This window comes from Fusarium musae, chromosome 5, assembly GCF_019915245.1.
Source record: "Fusarium musae strain F31 chromosome 5, whole genome shotgun sequence".
NCBI lineage: Eukaryota > Fungi > Ascomycota > Sordariomycetes > Hypocreales > Nectriaceae > Fusarium > Fusarium musae.
In genome coordinates this window covers 2624465-2642524 of record NC_058391.1, presented here as the reverse complement: position 1 = coordinate 2642524, position 18060 = coordinate 2624465, and the positions used below count along the sequence as shown (strand labels likewise).

The window sequence follows — 18060 nt, the reverse complement described above, 5'->3', positions numbered from 1 at the left end:
TGGAGTTCTTAGCTTGAATTGGAGGGCCCAATTCAGCGTAGTTAGTGGGCCAACATGTCGTTGAAAAGTGAAGAATTAGGAGATTCGATTGGCCGACGGTCCCGCCCGATGCGCCCTTTGAGTCTCCGCTCTTGCCTGACTTGACTTTGCTGGGCGTGTAAGTCTTCTATGGAAGGATATATAGCTACAGATATGGCCAGTATTAGCTGTTGCAGCCAAAGAACAATCACCTCAAGATGTCTCAACCAACTGAATCAGTCATCATCATCGGCGCCGGAATTGTTGGTTCAGCCGTATCTTATTTTATCTCCCAATCTTCAACCCCAAGAGCCATAACCCTAATCGACCGTTCATTCACTAGTCTTCTTGGTTCATCTGGAATAGCACCTGGATTCATCGGCCAATTCAATGAATCCGAGATCCTCACCAAACTTGCAATCGATACTGTCTCGGAATACGTCAAAATTCCCGGTGGTTTCGACAGAGTTGGTGGTTTAGAGATTGCATTCCAAGATGAGGGTATTCAACGACTCAAATCGAGATGTGAGGATGCGAATAAGCTTGGGCTTGACGCTAAGATGTTGAGTATTAGGGAGGCGCATCAACTTGCCCCAGAGTTAGTCAATGAGGATGGCAAAGGGCAGGCGGTCTTTTTCGAGAGGGATGGGACAGCAAATGCCGCGAGAATAACAACTTGGTATCAACAAGAGGCAAGGAAGTGTGGAGTCAACTTCGTGGAAGCCGACGTAAAGCAACTCGCCATCTCGGACGGCCGCGTCACAGGAATTGAGGTCGCTGAGAACGAGACATCGCGTCATCTCACTGCCGATAAAGTCATCATCACAACTGGAATCTGGACCCAAGGTCTCTCATCGAACCTCCCATTCCCTGTCCCCGTCATCCCCGTCGGTCATCCCTACATGCACGCCCAACCTCACGAACCACTTCCTCACAAGAATTCCTTCGTTCGCTGGCCGGAACATCATGTGTACGCTCGCGATCACGGTGCAAATTTCGGCATCGGAAGCTATGATCACGCACCCATTGGATACAAACCAGATACTTCGGCTAAAGGAGAATGGGTTGATTGGTTCAAGCAACCTCTCGACCTTGCTACAGGTTTACTTCCTCCTGCTGCAGCCCGAGAATTTCAAAATGGGAATTATTTCAACGGAGTGTTTAGTATGACGCCGGACAATATGCCCCTTGCTGGAAGGGTTCAGTCGGTCGACGGGCTGTTCATGGCGGTTGCAGTCTGGGTTACGCATGCCGCTGGTACAGCCAAGTTTCTGACAAGGATCATTGATGGAGAAGAAGTCAGAGGCAAGACAAAAGAGGCTCTTGATCCTGAGAGATTTAAGGGACAAGACTTTGCGGAGTTGGAAGAGAAGTCGTTGACGGGCTACAATTCTATTTACAAAACCGTTAAGTCAGGCTCGACTTAGGGATCATTGCAGGTTCTCAAGTATATAACATTTAACAAGTTTGTAAACATGATATGGGTTTGTAAGACTTTTATATAGAGCTAGCTATTCATTTGACTAGATTTAGGAATATTCACAAAACCTTTACCTAAGACTTAACATAAAGACAGCGACAGTAAATCAAATCACTGGGTTGGCTTTGCGATGGGGTTCAGCTCAGCAGGAGATTGCTTCTCGAAACCAAGCGTGGGTGTACGGTCATCTTTCTGCCCAGCATCACTCTGACTCTTCTCATCGCTCTGAATAAGATCGCCGTTTTCACGGGCAAGCTGCTGCTGGATCTCGGCAACCTTGGAGCGACGCCAGATCTTGTCGTCGAAGAATCGAAGGACCGCAAGAGCGAGACCAACTGCAAGGACAACGATGTTGATAGTAAAGCCACGACGATACTTGGGCTTGTCGTCGGATCGGAAGATCTGGGCACCATAGATACCTGTGTGATGTTATTAGTTACCGATCTAGTTAAGATTTGGTTGGTCTTACCTGCGATGTTCGCTCCCATAATGACCCTGAGCGTTATGATTAGTAAGATTCATGATTGCTGGGATGCGGAGGGCTTACATGGCCATAGCGAGTGCTCGTTCTTCTGAATCGTCACAGGCCAGAGACATCCAAGCGATGTTCAGAGGGTGTGAGAAGGTACCAAAGGTCTGAGTCCAGACAACGCCAAAATAGCTGACTCCTCTTCGTCCGAGTTCCGTGAAGATACGGTTGAACACATAACCCAACAGGTGCATGCTCAAACCCGCGATGACAGTCTCTGGTCTCTTATTGCTGAAAAACTATTAGCGTTGATTCTTTCCAGACGGAAGCTTACTCACAATCGATCAGAAACGTAGCTGAAGGACCACGAAACAGGGATCTGGAGGAAGAGACCGACTGATGCGAGGGCGTTACTAGTGAGACCCTGGAAGCCGAAACTCTTGACGATGGAAGGACTGTATGTGTCGAAAGCACGTTGCGGGCCATTATTAGTAAGGGTGATGATGACATGAACCCAAAGGCGCCAGTTGGAGAACTATCAATGTTAGTCGAGTGTGTTTATTGTTTCAAGTAACACTCTTACAGCTTTCTTGAAGGCACCAAGGCCAATCTTCTTCTTCTTCTTTCCCTTCATAGGGTCATCAAGAAGAACACGTGTCTGGAGAATATGCAGCTCTCTTTCGTTGAAGATCTTGACATTGGGTAGGAATGTGCTTCGGGGATTCTTGAAGGAGTCAGGCAAGCAGCAGCCCAGAACAACACCGCTAAGAACAGTGAAAGCGCCCATAAGAACAAAGAGCCAGAACCAGCCAGCCTTGTCTCCAACGCCACGCATATGGAGAATACCATAGGCCAAGAGCTTACTAGAAGCTTGGCCAAACTGGTTTCCGAAGTAGAAGAACATGACACGCTTAGCAGTTTCTTTACGCGTGTACCATGTCGACAAGGTCCAGAGTCCACCGGGGATGAAACCAGATTCGGTGATACCAAGGAGGAATCGTGTTGCGACGAAGGATCCGTAGTTATTCTGGAAGGCTTGGAATGTACTGACTGTTCCAAAGAGGAATAATTGAAGAGTTAACCATTTTCCTGGTCCTACTCTGTACAAAATCATGTTGGAGGGGATTTCGAAGAGGACGATGCCGAGGGAGAGCATCTGTTGACCGACGTTGAACTGGTTTTGGGTGACGCCGACATCTTCCATGAAGTTATCGGTCAGGGCATTGGCGATGTTACCTCGATCGAGTTCTAATTGTTAATTGGTCAGCCTGAACCGTTCAATTGTTAGGTGAGGAGGTTCAATTGCTATTGGGAGGACGTACGAAGGCAGAAGAAGCCAAGCGTTAACAAGGGCATGATGATGAGGTCAAGCCTACAGAGTCAGCAAGGGGCCCAATTGATGCAAGATAAAGATTACTTACTTGCGCTTAGCCCTTTTCTCCTCATCCAGACTCCAATCTTTGTGAAGGGTGAGAGACTCCTCATCCTCTCGAGGCTGAGGGAAGTCCGAGTGGGACTTTGGTGAGACAGTGTCAAGTTTGCCCATTTTCGCGATCGGTAAAGATACTGGTGAAGACTGCATCGAAGAGGGAAAAAGTGTTCTGGTGTCTCCCTTTTCTATCAGCCCAAGCCTTCGCCAAGGGGAAAAGGGTTAGAGTTGGTGTCGGTCTCGATGGTCTTGGCGTGCAAGCCAAGTGAGCACGCAATACACCAAGTGCCGGGGCTGCGCGCCTCCAATGTGTCCGATGGATTGGGAGGTCTTTACGAAGAGAATGGTAGAGTTTATTTAATGAATCTAGAGAATGATTTATATAGTTCTTTACAAACGTAGATTTCTTTACCTCAGGAATATTTTAAAAATGTGAAAATAGGCATCTGGAAGTCATCTAAACTCACATAAATATTGGGTTTTACGACCCTTAAGCCACCTTCCTTGACTCCTAGCAGTACGTTTTCCTCTCCTCACAACGTGCCTCCAGCTCAATAAAGTGCCACAGGGAAAAAAGAAAAAGACAGCGGCGACACTAATGAACCATGACTACGGTCCAAGATGGTGTCGCCGTGTCGAGGATCAACAGCCCATCCTTGCAACACTTCGAACTCCCCGTCCTCGAACCAACCCAAGACATCTTGGCTTATCTCAATTACCAACCAGTGTCACAACTTTGTGGGGGTAACGAGCAAAATAAATGACTCACCGAATCAACGAGAGCCCAATCATCATCCTGGGTTACCACCATCTCCCCGTGAGGCGCCTGCATGGTGTCGAACTCTATCACAGTAGCCCAGATCAACTCCCCGCCAGAGCTCGAAACTTTTCGCTCAGCGCACTTGGCGTAAGAATGCCAAGGGAAATGACAAGAGACAAGTCGGGCGGGGAGTTCAGTAACGTCGGATTCTAAAAACGGCCCATCAAAACCATTAGCGACATAAGAAATAATTGAAATAGAGAGAGAAAATGTCTACCGGGCGTTCAATCACATGAACGTAACTCAAATTAAGCTTATTCTGAGCTTTATACTGTGGGACCGCCGCTCCTTCCCAACCAACCCTTGAAATCATGCTCCTAGCGTCGGAATCATCGGTCTAACCGTCCAATTCCACGAGTTCCGAATGACGGAATTCTTGTCTTGATGATACGATAAGCTTAAAAAAGCAGAGATCACCCCCATGCTAAGAGCTTGTGCAGTACGCGATGACCAACGACAAGTACGACAAGACATTCTCGCCGAATTGGTAACATAATTGCTTCTTCCTTGAACACGAGACCAAGCCTCTTGTCTGACCGAGCATGCATACGCGGGTTGACATTTAGTGACTCCGCACCGATAATCCGAGTATTCTTTCCTCCTTTTGACCCTTGTCGCTTCGGATGTCGCAATTCCAGCCTCAAATTCTCACCACTAGAACATGGTTTGTCTAGCTTGGCTGATGAGATTTATCACAAACTAATGCGTGCTTACCCCCACATACGGAATCTCGCAGGAATTTGAGGTGATCTGAATGAGAAATAATTTTAATCGGCGACTGCCCGAGTCTGGAAGTGCATCTTACCTGGTATACCCGGCTGGTGGCATCGGAGTGGATCGTGTCGAACGTTTGGCGACGTTAAACGGCATCCATTAAGTCGCGTCAACTCAGCCATTTTACACCGTAAAATACGACCACAGATGGCTTTTACGCCATGAAGACGCACAGCATGTCGTAAACGGCACTTAAAAGCCAAGATCACGATCAGATAACTCCAAAGCGCAGCTACCGCTCGATCCTATCACCTCCAGTCGAGAACCTCTCCCACCAACGCTAACCACCCTTGCTAAGGCCAAGCCAACACCAATTCGCAACGCTTAGCTTAAATGTCGTGATTACGAGGCCTCCACGGCGAGGAGCCGTTAGCCCACCGCGACGCTCCGCCGTGGCAGCCTCGAACTCCCCGTCCCAACACATGGCGTTAGATAGTTTGTTCAGCTCGTGCAAGTTGGTGCCTTAGCTGGCACACCTTCCTCTGAACTCCCCGTCCAGCTTGACTTGAGTCTAGAACTAGCGGCATGGAACATGTGGATTGCGTGAGAATAGCCGATCATTGACTTCTCGTCATTTGCCTTCTTGCGGCTGAATCAAGATGTCACACTGGCTGCTAAGTCTCGTGGGGGGATAAAGCTACTGAAGTTAATTTAGGCTGTTATAATAAACTGGTCAAAAGCTCTACTGAAATTTGCTAAACTTACCTAAATCTTCTTATCACTTAGGGTAAAGGTCCTAAGGTTTCTTGCCTCCCTTGAAGAGATAAAACTGAAGCCCGATAATCTCGATGCTGCTGCGCCTATTATTTGCTTATTCTGATCCAGATTCCTTCTAACTATCATCTATGATCTGCGACACTATCGCCATCAGCTAGCGCCTTCGCCATTGCCACAAGATCTTGTGCGAGTTTGCAATGAATTAAGAAGAAAGACATGATTGCGGACCGCGGTATCAAATGAAGGCCCTTCCAGATCGCTCTCATTGCTACTTGCGATACCCTCGTAGCCACAAACCAGTACCTGGAGAGTTTCAATAGACTTACGACAGGTTTCGGCTCATAGAAAAAGGCCAGAAGAGCCGTTGGTAGGAGAGACGACGCTAGATATTCTTAAACGAGTGGCATTGTCTAATGTGACATATAGACTGACAGTTCTCCAAAAGATCAGAACATACATAAAGAAGGACTTTGTAAATAACCAATAACATTACATGCTTAAACAAACGCGATACCGGGCTTCTGCCCCTTGCCAAGATCCTCATCGTCCGAGTGATCGTCCAGAGATCTTGTGGATGGAAGGTTGACTGCACTAGGATCCACATGACGACTGAAGCGGTTGTACGCAATAAAAGTATCCTTGTCTCCTGCGATAGCATTGGGAGGAGTTGCAACTCGCACAGAGAGGCGTCTCATCTCAACAGCATCTTCCCGAATAGGTGCCTTTCCAGTGTAGTGATAGAAGATATTGAGAGCTGGGATAGAAAGCCCGTGGACGATGATGGAGAAGAGAACCAGGAAGTAGACAACGGGGCCCATTGCACGAACGAGGTTCGTCTCCTCTTCATCACCTTCGCCCTCGTGGGGGAATAGATGCCTGGCATGCTCAACATAGAAGACAGCACCAGCACCGATAGGTCCGAAGTATCCCATGAATAGAGCCTCCTTCCAGTTGGTACAGACGTCGGGCATGAGCTTGTAGAAGGCGAAAATAGCAGGCAGACGACGGAAGACAAGGAAGAGGAGACCAGGCACCACAGTTGAGGAAGTTCTACAAGAACCTCCATGAGACTGGCCGGGTTGCAAAGGTGGAGGTCAAACGTGCGGATAAGGGCAAGGGCAAGGATGGAGCCGCGTAAGGCAGTTTTGTTTGGTTGGGGACTTGATAGTGCATAGCGCACTTGAAGAATTTAATGAAGATGATCCATGGGCTATGAATGTGCACGTTGAGTGAACATATACTATTTAGTGACCATTGTGATTGACTGCATATCAACTAGTAATTGCGAAAGGCTATGGGGACCAACCAAAATGTTGATGTCTAAGGTGTGGGCTAGAAGTGTTATCTACAGTTGAGACTGGTGGCTGAGAGCTTATTCTGGCACAGAGAACCTAGGAAATGTTGATCAGCGTCACGCTCATATGTACTGCACGTACTACGGAGCCAGCAAGTATGTCACAGTTAACACTACGTCGCTATTTGAAAATGCTTTGTTGACATCTCCTAACCTCTTAGTATACGACTTTTAAGACAGATCTAGTCTCTGATCATCAGCTTGCTCATTACAGCACCCCTTTCTGCCCATTCTTATTTTACATATAGTTCTCAGAGTTCGTCGTTAAAGGATTGAACGCTGGAGACGGACTCCGCGTTGGCTGGCCAAAAGTTGAAAACATCTGATTTGATGATGCGACAAGCGTCGCACTCATCTAGGAAGTCGTCTGGACATGGCGATGACTTAACGGCCTCTCTGAGTGGGCCGTAACGTGAATATTATAATGGAAGCTGCAGTTGAGACTCGTGGCTGAGTAAATCAGCAGACAGAACATAGCGTTGTAATTCAGCGGCCGTTGTTGTGTTTGCAATAGTCGGTCCAATTATAAAAGAGACAGGTTTTTCTGTTATGCCTCGATTTTGAAAGGTTGAGAACTCATCGTGTGGAATATTGTGGGATCATCGGCTCGCTGCGATTGGGCTCGTTGCGGCCGTCGGTCAATTCGGAGTGAGGATTCTGTGGGCGGGCATCGGAGTCTTCATGATCTATGGGTGGTTGAGATATCGAAGTTTGCTTCGCCACGGACAATGGTACGTAGCCAGTTATTTCAGCAATGATAGAATCCGCGGGCCAGTTTGTACTGCGGTGTACAGTCAGTAGGGTATATCTTGAGGGTAAGGTAAGAAGATACTGTACCATTGATCCGAAGAACGCATGGCACCTTCAGCGTAGAAGGCAAGTTGTGCTTTGGAGCTAGCTTTGGAGCTATGCGAGTGGGATCGTTGTTCTTAGGCATGATGTTGATGTCGGTTTGAGTATTTAAAGAAGAAGTGAGAAGAGCTGAAGAGGGGGATTTATAAAGTTGAGCTAAGTTTTGGCAAATCTTCGTAAATCGACAACAGGATCCGAAAATGCAGGTGGGGTAACGTACCCGGGCAGGGGCCGGAGGGAGCAGAGGGAGCGGAGGGAGTGGATAATAAATAGAGAGGGCTTGAGATGAATCCATATTATGGGCAGCTGCATCTTAGTCTCATGGAAGGGGCCATTAGCCTGAGGGCGATCAATTGTTCATTATTGACCAATAATTAGGCAAGGGCCAGAGTGAGAACAGCCTCTACACTCGAGGAAGAAATTGAGGATTCTAAATTAAAGATCCTGCAGTCGAGGGAAGCGCTGGTGGAGAAGCGAGCCAATCAAAGTACCCCCCATCAATTGGCCGCTGCTCCTGTGATCTGAGAAGGCGTTGTTATAGCGATGTGGTTCATAACTTGTGGGAATATATCGTATAGGTTCGCAACGCTCGTGTTTGGTCGCTTGAATTCAATTATTGTCTCAAAATCAGGGAGTATGTTGAGTAGGTTCTTGAGGTGCGGGAATATGTCGTGTAGGTTCATAACGCTCGTGTTTGGTCGCCTGAATTTGATCTTCCGAATCACGCAAAGTCGGCATTTATAGACATAAGGGCGGTCTGAATGCGATTGTGGTTAGAGCATGAATGACACAGAGGGGTTGAAGGGGTCGCAGTATACCGAATATTGCACTTTGATCATCTTCCACATTCATCAACAGTGGAATATCTCTTCTGCTCATACAGATGAAATGCTTGTCTCAAACCACTGGCCAGGCTGGCCATTTGCAGGCGGTATTACTGGAAGTGACTGACCACGACAAGTTCCTCTGGGGATACCAGGAAGCTTCTCAACTCGTCGTATCATTGTAACCTTCAGATAGCTAGGTCCTTCCCTCTATTTCGGTACCGGGCTTCGTCATATTCTGACCCTGGTGACATAAGTGGCCGATAGCGATGTTGATGTAATGACTTTGCTGTATAGTTGGGAGTTCCCTGCATCTCTCGGATACTTTGGTGGACTGAATGCCAGGTAAAAAGAAATATGTTCACTCCCGAGACAGTGAAACTACTTTTCCTCAGACTAAAAGCCGTCGAGCAAAGGTGACGTCATGTGCATGCCCGGCAGCGAGGTCAGCGAAGGAAAGAGAGGCCCCAGCCAGGGCAGCCAGGGGAGTGGGGTACGCACCCTGGCGCGGGGTGCCGGCTCTACTACGGAAAGTACTTTTATCTAAGTATCACCTCCCTCATGACATTCGAGTCCAGATGCTCCTTCTCAATCAGCATCCAACCTTGGTCAACAATCCTCTCCCCTCTCCAGCATTTCAACAACTTTCCTCCTTCATCCAGCATCCATCCTCTTTCATATATCTCCCGAAGAGGCGGGCATCTGAACCAGCCGCCGATTCTACTCTCGCCGATGAGTGGACTGCCAACGCGGGCACCGCTGGCACCGCTGATGAGTGGAATACCAACACTGCTCCCGCTGGTGAGCAAGGTAACAACGCCGACAATCACGGTTCATTCCGACGGGATAATAAATCCTTCAAACAACGCCTCTCCGCTGTTCAATTTATCAACAACACGTGTCAAAAATCCGTATAAGGATATGGAGGCTATCCAGTTACCGGCCCAGAAGTCGTGAAATATACGGCCTTCAATATCCAAGTGCCACGTGCAGTGAAGAATGACGAAGATAAGCAAGAGGTTTTTGAACGAGGAACCGGAGGAACCGGAGGATAAAGCTTTCAAACAAGACCTATTCTCTGGCCAACTTGTCAGCAACACGTGTCAAAAATCCGTATGAGGATATAGAGGCTATCCCGTTATCAGCCCAGAAGTCGTAAAATGTGCGGCCTTCAATATCCAAGTGCCACGTACAGTGAAGAACGACGAAGATGAGCAACAGGTTCTCGAATAAAGGAACCAGGGGAACCCTCCAGAGGAACCGGAGGAACTGGAGGAACTGGAGGAACTGGAGGAACTGGAGGAACTGGAGGAACTGGAGGAACTGGAGGAACTGGAGGAACTGGAGGAACTGGAGGAACTGGAGGAACTGGAGGAACTGGAGGAACTGGAGGAACTGGAGGAACTGGAGGAACTGGAGGAACTGGAGTTTGAACAATACCTGTCAGCAACACGTGTCAAAAATCCGTATAAGGATATGGAGGCCATCGTCGACTCCGAAGTCGTGAAATATACAGCCTTCAACATCTAAGTGCCATATTCGGGGAAGAACGAAGATGAGCAAGAGGTTCTCGAACGATGGAACCGGAGGAATGCCATCGCTTGATAGTACACACTCCTCTCTTAGAGAGAATGCTAGGAATTTTACAAATCCTAGCAAGGCTGATAAATAATTACCCTTTGGTTAATATAACCCCTGGTAATACCAGACAGATACACTTCTTTCTATAATAAACCTCAAATTATATAACCTAACTGCGCTATTAAGTACAAGTTTGCCTCAGCCTCTGAGCCTAAAAGCAAGCCTAAACCTAAGGTTAAGGCCCCTAAAGCCACTCCTAAGATTAAGGAGCCTGAGAAGGAGGTCAAGAAGCTAGCTTAGAGGGAGCTTATCTTCTTCACTATTTTATTAAAAGGCTCGCAAGAGCTGTATAACTATCTACCTCAACATATCTCTTAGGGGACATTAAAGTGGCTTTCATTCTTCCTCTCTCACCCCCTCCGACCTCACGCGCAGAGACTTTACAACTTCCCATCGCACCTCTCTTTCCTCTGTTGACCGCATGTCGAGAGGGAGCGATAACAGGATGCTGTTCCTGCTCCTGTGCCTGGTCATGCTCCTGTCCACTCTCAGGCTCCTTGAAGTCAACAGCTGGCTTGGTTGACTTGGAGGAGTTGGTGGGAGAATTGCCGGGGGCCCAGCGGCTGGTGGAAATGCCAACCTCGTCGGGGTTCAGAATGTTCTTGGCTTATATAGCTTAATGTCAGTGACCGTTAAGACCAAAGAAGGACCTTACTTACAAGACTCCCTCCGCTCCCTCTGCTTCCTCTGCCTGTCTGGCGAGCTGACCTTATAGAATGGTCATGCTGGGATATCTGGCGAGCTAACATTATAGAATGGTTATGCTATAATATCTAGCAAGCTAATATTATAGAATAGTTATACTAGGGTATCTAGCAAGCTAACCTTATAGAATAGTTATACTAGGATATCTGGCAAGCTAACCTTGCTAGCTATGTAGAATAGTTATGCTAGGATATCTGGCGAGCTGACCTTATAGAATGGTCATGCTGGGATGTCTGGCGAGCTGACATTGTAGAATGGTCATACTGTGATATCTGGCGAGCTGACATTATAGAATGGTCGTGCTAGGATGTCTGGCGAGCTAACCTTATAGAATGGTCATGCTAGGATGTCTGGCGAGCTGACCTTGCTAGCTATGTAGAATGGTTATGCTGTGATGTCTGGCACGCTGCCTACGCTTTCCCTCCCGTGTTTTCATCTCGCTGTCAAGATATGCCGCGAGACTATCACCGTCGCTCAGCGCGCTCCTGAGGTAGGCCTCAAGGCACGCTGCGCTTAGGGGCCAGTCAACCAGCGAGAGTAGAAGCGGGCTCAGCCATAGATGGACACGTTCGTTGATGTTGATGATCTTAGTGATAGGAGGAGCAGGCTCGGCGGAGGCGTTGACGTCGTAGGGGCATGCAGTCTTATCGAACCAAAGCTTAGAGATGTAGAATAGTTTGATTACGTCACTGTCAGCATCAATATATAGGATACTCCGTACTTGAGCTGTGTTCTGTCTTGTCTGCTGAGTCGAAATACGGCTCACTACTTTTCATTCAGGGCCAGCGAAGACATGCTGCGCTGAATGCAGTATCTTTATTCGAGATCCAGGCCGGAGATATTGAAATGGTTGATGTGAGTTCTCGCGTCGAGGAGAGTCGAGAGGGTGGGATTCCTCCTGCCCTGCAATGGCGATTGCATACGCCAGATTATAATGGTGGGGGAAAGCGAAGGAACCTGGAAGGCGCCCTCCGCAGGTTCCGCGAACTGCCTGGAAGCAGAGTGGGGTACGTACCCGAGCGGGGGCGCCAGGACCGTGACTTCATAAAGCAAGATTACATGCTCCTGTCGGCGACATGGTTTTAATTAAGGTATCCACCAGATATCAAGCTTAGCATATAAGATTACCTATCTCGAGATCCAAGATAGCGCAAACGCCGCACCACAACATCGCGATTATCACATGTCATTGAAACCAATTTAATGTCCAATACCTTCTATAATCGACTCAAACCCCAACGACAGGCAATTTCAAGTCCGTGGTCCTAAATTAACTACAGGGCAAATAATACCTAGCATATAAAAGCTTCTCTAAATATCTACCTTAAAAAGTCTGTTGACTACTATTACTAGAACTTAAGAATATACTAAAGAAGTAGTCTATAAGGACTATTAATAGTTCTAAAGTAATAAGTATAGTATTAATATTTCTAAACTATATAGGTATTTTAATATCCTAGGAATATAAATTAGGTAGTTATAGCTACTAGTTATAATCTGACTGCTAGGTTTAGCGCTAAAGACTAGCTAGTAATAGCATTTCCCTATTTTTAATATAATAAAAATAGCAGATTAGTTACTTTATTAAGTACTTAGCTAAATAAAAATATTAATAGACTAACTAACGGATTTAGTATATAAATAAAAAATGAATTTCAAGCAATTTTGCTATTAACCGGTGCTGTGATTTAAACCTTAGCCAGGACAGGAATGGCTTGAGGCTAGAGTTCCAGTCAATTATTTCTATGATGGATAAGGTACACCGCTCAAAACTTCACAGCACTACCTAAGCGACTATCGGACGTGACTGTTATTAACCTCGTTCACGCCCTTGACTTCGGCCCCGCCATTCCACAACCCTTCTCCGTTGTATCAAATCAAGTCTCCGCGGGCGCAGTAGCTCGGTTAGTCGTCACTTGAACCTGAAAGTTCAACCTCGAGATTGACTTCCGTTTACTGCCACAACCTCAATCTTCCGTCAGCGCATGAGAGGCACACCAAAGCGTACACTCTCCGATGGGGGCTCAAAAAGTCCTCTCATTGTCACTACTGATAACAATTCGCAGAAGGTACTTCTGTAGCCCTAATCATGCTCTTAAAGTGCAAGGACAAAGCCCATTTCCTTAAATTACAGAGTCAGAGCCAGACTTCTGAACTTCAGTCACTATCAACGACATCATCGTGTATTCTCAAGATATAACATAGTGACACTGTCGTCGCAGTGTCAACCGATTCACGGGAAAGCTTTGCCATTGCTGAAGCTCTGGTCATGCAGCAATAGAGAATCCCCTCAGCCGAGGGAGGGTTTTGAAATGATGATGAGATCATATAGAAGCGAGAGATAGACAAACTCTGTAGCTCGTTGCCAAAGCAAGCTGACTTGATCACCAACAAGGAGATATCCATATTATTCACAGGCCGGAAGATTCTATACAGCCAGTTCCATGCAGATAGACTGAAAAGGAGAGATGGTAGCATTAAATATCCTCAGAATCCAAAAAGAATATTGCCAGGGCAGGATTCGAACCTGCGGCACTCTCCTTCACTCCGTAGCACGCTACTGAACGACCCTCAGAAGAGGCACCGTGGAGACGATGTTACCAACTACACCACCTAGCATTGTTATTAATTGACAGTGATACAGTTATTTTTCAATATGAACCATAGTAGACAGAGAAAAATATAGGAATTCCAAAAAGATAGTACTGCCGGGACAGGGTTCGAACCTGTGGCACCCTCCTTCAAGCCTCCATAGCACGCTACAGAACGATCCTCAGAAGAGGCACCGTGGAGGGGGTGTTTACCAACTACACCACCTAGCATTGTTGTTATTTGATAGTGATTTGGTTGCTTTTCATTATGGACCATAAGGTAGGGGACTCGACTCAGCGTTGGGGTGTAGTCAAGATTACTTCGAGCAGCCAGGGAATCGGGCACAAGCTGCCTTATGGTTATACTTTCAATAATAAAAGTGACGCGTGGTACATGTCAACAAGAGCAGAGCTCAAGGCTGAACGTTATTTAAAGATTATTGGCATTTATTCGTGACTGAGATGGATGCTCTGCAGGGTATCTAGCTTTGCAATGCGACGCGGCGACCACCTTCTGTCTCTCGAGTTGCCCCAAGACTTACCAGCATTGAGTATCGGCTGTGCGTTTCATAACCCGAAAGGAGTTTTCTAATATTTCATCGCAGCTTACCACAGCTAGAGGTAGTTATGGAAGGTCGAGACACACAGCTTATTCATGCAGTTCTTCCCATTTATATGTAGCGTCGACATTCAAGTGTAGGCAGAGCAAGTTCACTACACTGAAGCTAATCGTTTCTCATGACTTAGGATTTTATGCCAATTTAAATACTGAGCACCACCTCGATCTTAGCGAGGTTAGAGTCTTATCAGGTGACAAAAATTTCAGGAGCTCTACCATCAAGCAGGGGGAAGGTGCTGCCAGTGCCTCCCCCCTTGACCTCTCTGCCTCAGCCCCACTTCAGCTCTTCATCGCCAACAACAATTTCTCCTTTCTCAAGAAAAGATTTGCCTTCTCATCGCCTGCAATTTCTCGATCTCGCCTCCGCGATCCTCTTACAAGACTCCAGCCGCGTGACGGCAAATGTTTGCCAGCATGGGAGAAGCACCTTTAGCTCTGACCTTTCTGTGCCAGGGGTTTGCATTTGCTATTCCACAGTCTATCGCGCGAGCGCAGTCCCCGAAGCTCACAGCTTCTCTCGATGCCGCTCAAGAAGTGTGATATTCCATAGCTCATACTCTGCAAGGAAACTGACGCTTTGTAGATGTCTCAGAATCCGGTTGTCACCGTCAAAGACTTCTCCTTGGACACAGTAAACTGTATGGTTGAATTCTTCAAGTCTGGTTGCTACGAAGTCGACCAGAGAAACTTGCCAAGTGTGCTGCAAGCTGGTATGAAGTCCGCTCGTTGTTGTTCATGGCCAAGGCTGACCACGTGTATCAGTTGGAGGCTCGCCAGCTCCGGAGCACTTCATGCGCGATGTATTAACCTGCCACCTTCAAATCTGTGCTATCGCTACGCAATATGGCGTTCCCAAGCTATGCGAGCTTGCTAGAGACAACATTCAGAAGGTCTTCGGAGGAAAATGGTTCGATTCGGCTTTCCTTTTTACTGCCGCCATGGTCTTGAAATCAAAGGACGATAAGCTGCAAAGATTACTTGTTACTCTTGCGAGAGGGCACCTCCATTCTCTAACAACTTCTGACGGCTTCGACCATGCGACAATGCTCAAAAGTTTTCATCCCAAGCTCCGAGAGCAAGACGATACGGTTCAACAAAATGGAGATCAAACGAAATCAACAACGGCTCCATCGATCAAGAAAGAGAGCTCCACTGAGCTTGAGGCCCTCCGACTCCAAGTCTCTTCTCTCAAACAACAAGTAATAACAGTCTCCAGTGAGCGAGACCAACTTAGAGAGCAGATATCGGTTGTCCCAGTCAAGCAGGAAGAACTACGACAGAGCCACGCAGATATTGCTGCTGAGCGAGACTCATTGCGTGGTAGGTTGTCAACCTTAGCAGCCGAGAATGAAGAACTCCGGAAGGTTGCGGCGAAAAAGCCCGCTCAAGTCAATCGCGATGAACATGGAATAAGTGATGCGAACAAGAAATCTTCAACGGAAATTGAAGCAGAGGAAAGCGCTAAAATAATTGAGACACTCCAACTAGAGCTTAGAGTTACAAAATCCGAGAGTGGCTTGCTCAAGGCCAGATGGGCTAGAGAGAAGACAGTGTCGTCGATTCTGACCCAAGAGAACGACGAGCTGAAGAAAACCCTCGAACTCGAGAAACGTAGCAGGGTCAGCATTACGGAATTTGCACGAGACGATGTTCGAAATGCCCTCAAAGACGAGCAGAAGGTGACAACAGACTTGACCGCGAAACTCGCCCAAGCGTCAGAGGCCCTCGAGGCAGAAAGAAAGCACACAGCAACTCTAGTGAAAGAACTCACTCAAACCAAGAGAGACCTTGAACTGGAGAGACAACGAAACAGTGGCATGTCTCTGAGGGACCGAGACAGAATGAACGAAACTATCAGGGCCCAGAAAAGCGAAATTTCGGCGCTCGTTAAAGGACGAGATGAGATCAAGAGGGAATTACAGATGGTGAGGACTGAGAAGAAGAATGAGATTGACAGAAAATGGGAGATCACCAACAAGATTAATGCGTTAATCCACACAATGCACGAGTGGGATGAGTGCCGTCATTGCGGTGCTGAATTTGGAACATACGTGGAAGACCACGGCAGCACGCTAGTTCTGCGATGCGCTGACTGCACAACTCGACACTGGGCCTGATGTTTTAGGATGGTGTGCCTGGCTGCGGAGGGAGCATCCAAGGAAGCAATTGTGAGATATTACTTGCCATTATGCATCCGATGGATCCTGCTGTATGGGGACTCTTGAAGGAATAATGAACGTTCTAGATTTACTTGTTTGTAAGTAACAGAAACATAGAAATTACTATTGTTACTTATCGGTTCCTTGACCCGGCCCCCGGCATGATTTAACTAACGGCTGTCGCATCCGACTATCTATCTAACTTATCAACTCCAACTTTAGGATACCACTACCCGATTGCGTAGAATCCAAGGTGCTTTTTAGGTTGCATTACTAGACTGAGGGGTTGTGACTCAACAACGAGAGACCTGTTTATGACCGATAACACTTATTTCTCGCCCTCACCCTTCGTCTTCCATTCTACATCATTGTCCCAATAGCAGCATGTCACCAAGCAACGAAAAGTACGCGTCTCATACGACAAGCTTACAGAAGCACTCGAAAAGCAACTCGGTAAAAAGCTGCTGGCCGAGAATGTAAAGCCAAGTCTTCTCGTGAACACCTGGCTAGAGGCTGGAGAACGTGAATATACATACCTCTCTATGACTGGTAGATACGTCGCATTCGACAAAGTGTTTTCGTCTCTATTTTATCGCATGCTTTGGCTCGCCGGCATCGAGGAACCACGCTCCTTCGCAACTGAGGCTGATATCGAGAAGATTACGCAAGGCTACATGGAGCTTGAGCCAAGACCTGACCTCAAGGAGTGTTTTGATAAGCTTCGAGCAGCGGGATTCACGGTGCGTGGTCTGACAGCTGGGGACTTCGACAGAGTGCTTGGATACTTTGATAAGGCGGGTATTGAGTTTCCAAAGGAGCACCTGATGTCCTGTGACTCATTTGGAGTGGGTAAGCCGGACCTCAAGGCATATGCCTCGACTTTTGAGGAGTTGAAGGGAGCAAAGGAGCTTTGGTTCGCTGCGGCCCATATGTGGGACGTGAGCTCAGCTAAGCAAGTCGGGTGAGTGAATTATCACTACCCTATTGGCCGCCACTAATCAATGATCTGTAGATTCAAGAGTGCCTATTGTTCTGTGCTGGAAAAAGAGACCTGTGTTGACATCTTTGGGGAGATGGATGTCATGTCGGATACTCTGAGCGAGATGGCAGATAAGATTATCCAAGCCTCTTCTTAAGCTGTTAGAACTGATCATAGAGGTTGAAATACGATGTAAACGATGCTCATTTCTGTCCCGAATCCCAATCCCCAAGTGTCACCATTGTCTGAGCCTTGGATGTGAGAAACTTGATACTACTTCGAGCCGGCTACTTAGGCCAACCGCAGAGAGCCTTACGCATTCTTCAACGTCGACGTTTGCGTCGCGTCGAGGAAGGCGTATTCAACGGCACCAGTTTGGCCCTCAATAACCAAACTCAAAGTAGAAGGCTGTTCCTGTCACAGTTGAAACAAAAAAGGATAAAGATAAAGTTACAATTAAAGTTAGCGAAAGCTTGCCGTCACATTCCAGTGCCTGACTGTTCATTGCTCAAGGTCTAAGACATCTGGCTAACGCCAAGAAATTTACCGAGGAAGGACAGCATTTGTGAGCCCGTCTAGAATGGAATTTTGGCGATATTGAAACGAGATGCTTGAACAATGGGCTCATG

At 47.2% G+C, this 18060-nt stretch overlaps 6 protein-coding genes and 2 non-coding genes across 8 annotated transcripts; 4 read left to right on the top strand and 4 right to left on the bottom strand.

The window, feature by feature from the left end:
* Positions 1-236: 236 nt before the first annotated feature.
* On the top strand, positions 237-1445 carry J7337_007224 (uncharacterized protein; the record flags this gene model as incomplete). Its single annotated transcript, XM_044824876.1, has 1 exon — positions 237-1445. One exon carries the CDS (start codon positions 237-239, stop codon positions 1443-1445), a length of 1209 nt encoding a protein of 402 aa, XP_044680533.1.
* A 164-nt stretch (positions 1446-1609) lies between these two features.
* On the bottom strand, positions 1610-3513 carry J7337_007223 (uncharacterized protein; the record flags this gene model as incomplete). The annotated part of the gene is made up of 7 exons (XM_044824875.1): positions 1610-1917; positions 1968-1993; positions 2046-2258; positions 2306-2502; positions 2551-3215; positions 3290-3339; positions 3389-3513. The coding sequence occupies 7 exons, from the start codon at positions 3511-3513 to the stop codon at positions 1610-1612; spliced, it is 1584 nt and encodes a 527-aa protein (XP_044680532.1).
* A 2691-nt stretch (positions 3514-6204) lies between these two features.
* J7337_007222 (uncharacterized protein) lies at positions 6205-6678 on the bottom strand (the record flags this gene model as incomplete). The annotated part of the gene is made up of 1 exon (XM_044824874.1): positions 6205-6678. The coding sequence occupies one exon, from the start codon at positions 6676-6678 to the stop codon at positions 6205-6207; it is 474 nt and encodes a 157-aa protein (XP_044680531.1).
* A 3269-nt stretch (positions 6679-9947) lies between these two features.
* J7337_007221 (uncharacterized protein) lies at positions 9948-10267 on the top strand (the record flags this gene model as incomplete). Its single annotated transcript, XM_044824873.1, is given in 2 exon segments — positions 9948-9958; positions 9973-10267. The coding sequence occupies 2 exon segments, from the start codon at positions 9948-9950 to the stop codon at positions 10265-10267; spliced, it is 306 nt and encodes a 101-aa protein (XP_044680530.1).
* Positions 10268-13589: 3322 nt separating this feature from the next.
* On the bottom strand, positions 13590-13702 carry J7337_007220. The gene has a single exon. It is a non-coding gene; the product is annotated as a tRNA-Thr (tRNA).
* An 86-nt stretch (positions 13703-13788) lies between these two features.
* J7337_007219 lies at positions 13789-13905 on the bottom strand. Its single transcript has one exon. It is a non-coding gene; the product is annotated as a tRNA-Leu (tRNA).
* Positions 13906-14707: 802 nt separating this feature from the next.
* Positions 14708-16410, top strand: J7337_007218 (uncharacterized protein; the record flags this gene model as incomplete). Its single annotated transcript, XM_044824872.1, has 3 exons — positions 14708-14827; positions 14877-15003; positions 15056-16410. 3 exons carry the CDS (start codon positions 14708-14710, stop codon positions 16408-16410), a joined length of 1602 nt encoding a protein of 533 aa, XP_044680529.1.
* Positions 16411-16994: 584 nt separating this feature from the next.
* J7337_007217 (uncharacterized protein) lies at positions 16995-17588 on the top strand (the record flags this gene model as incomplete). Its single annotated transcript, XM_044824871.1, has 2 exons — positions 16995-17413; positions 17465-17588. The coding sequence occupies 2 exons, from the start codon at positions 16995-16997 to the stop codon at positions 17586-17588; spliced, it is 543 nt and encodes a 180-aa protein (XP_044680528.1).
* Positions 17589-18060: the final 472 nt, after the last annotated feature.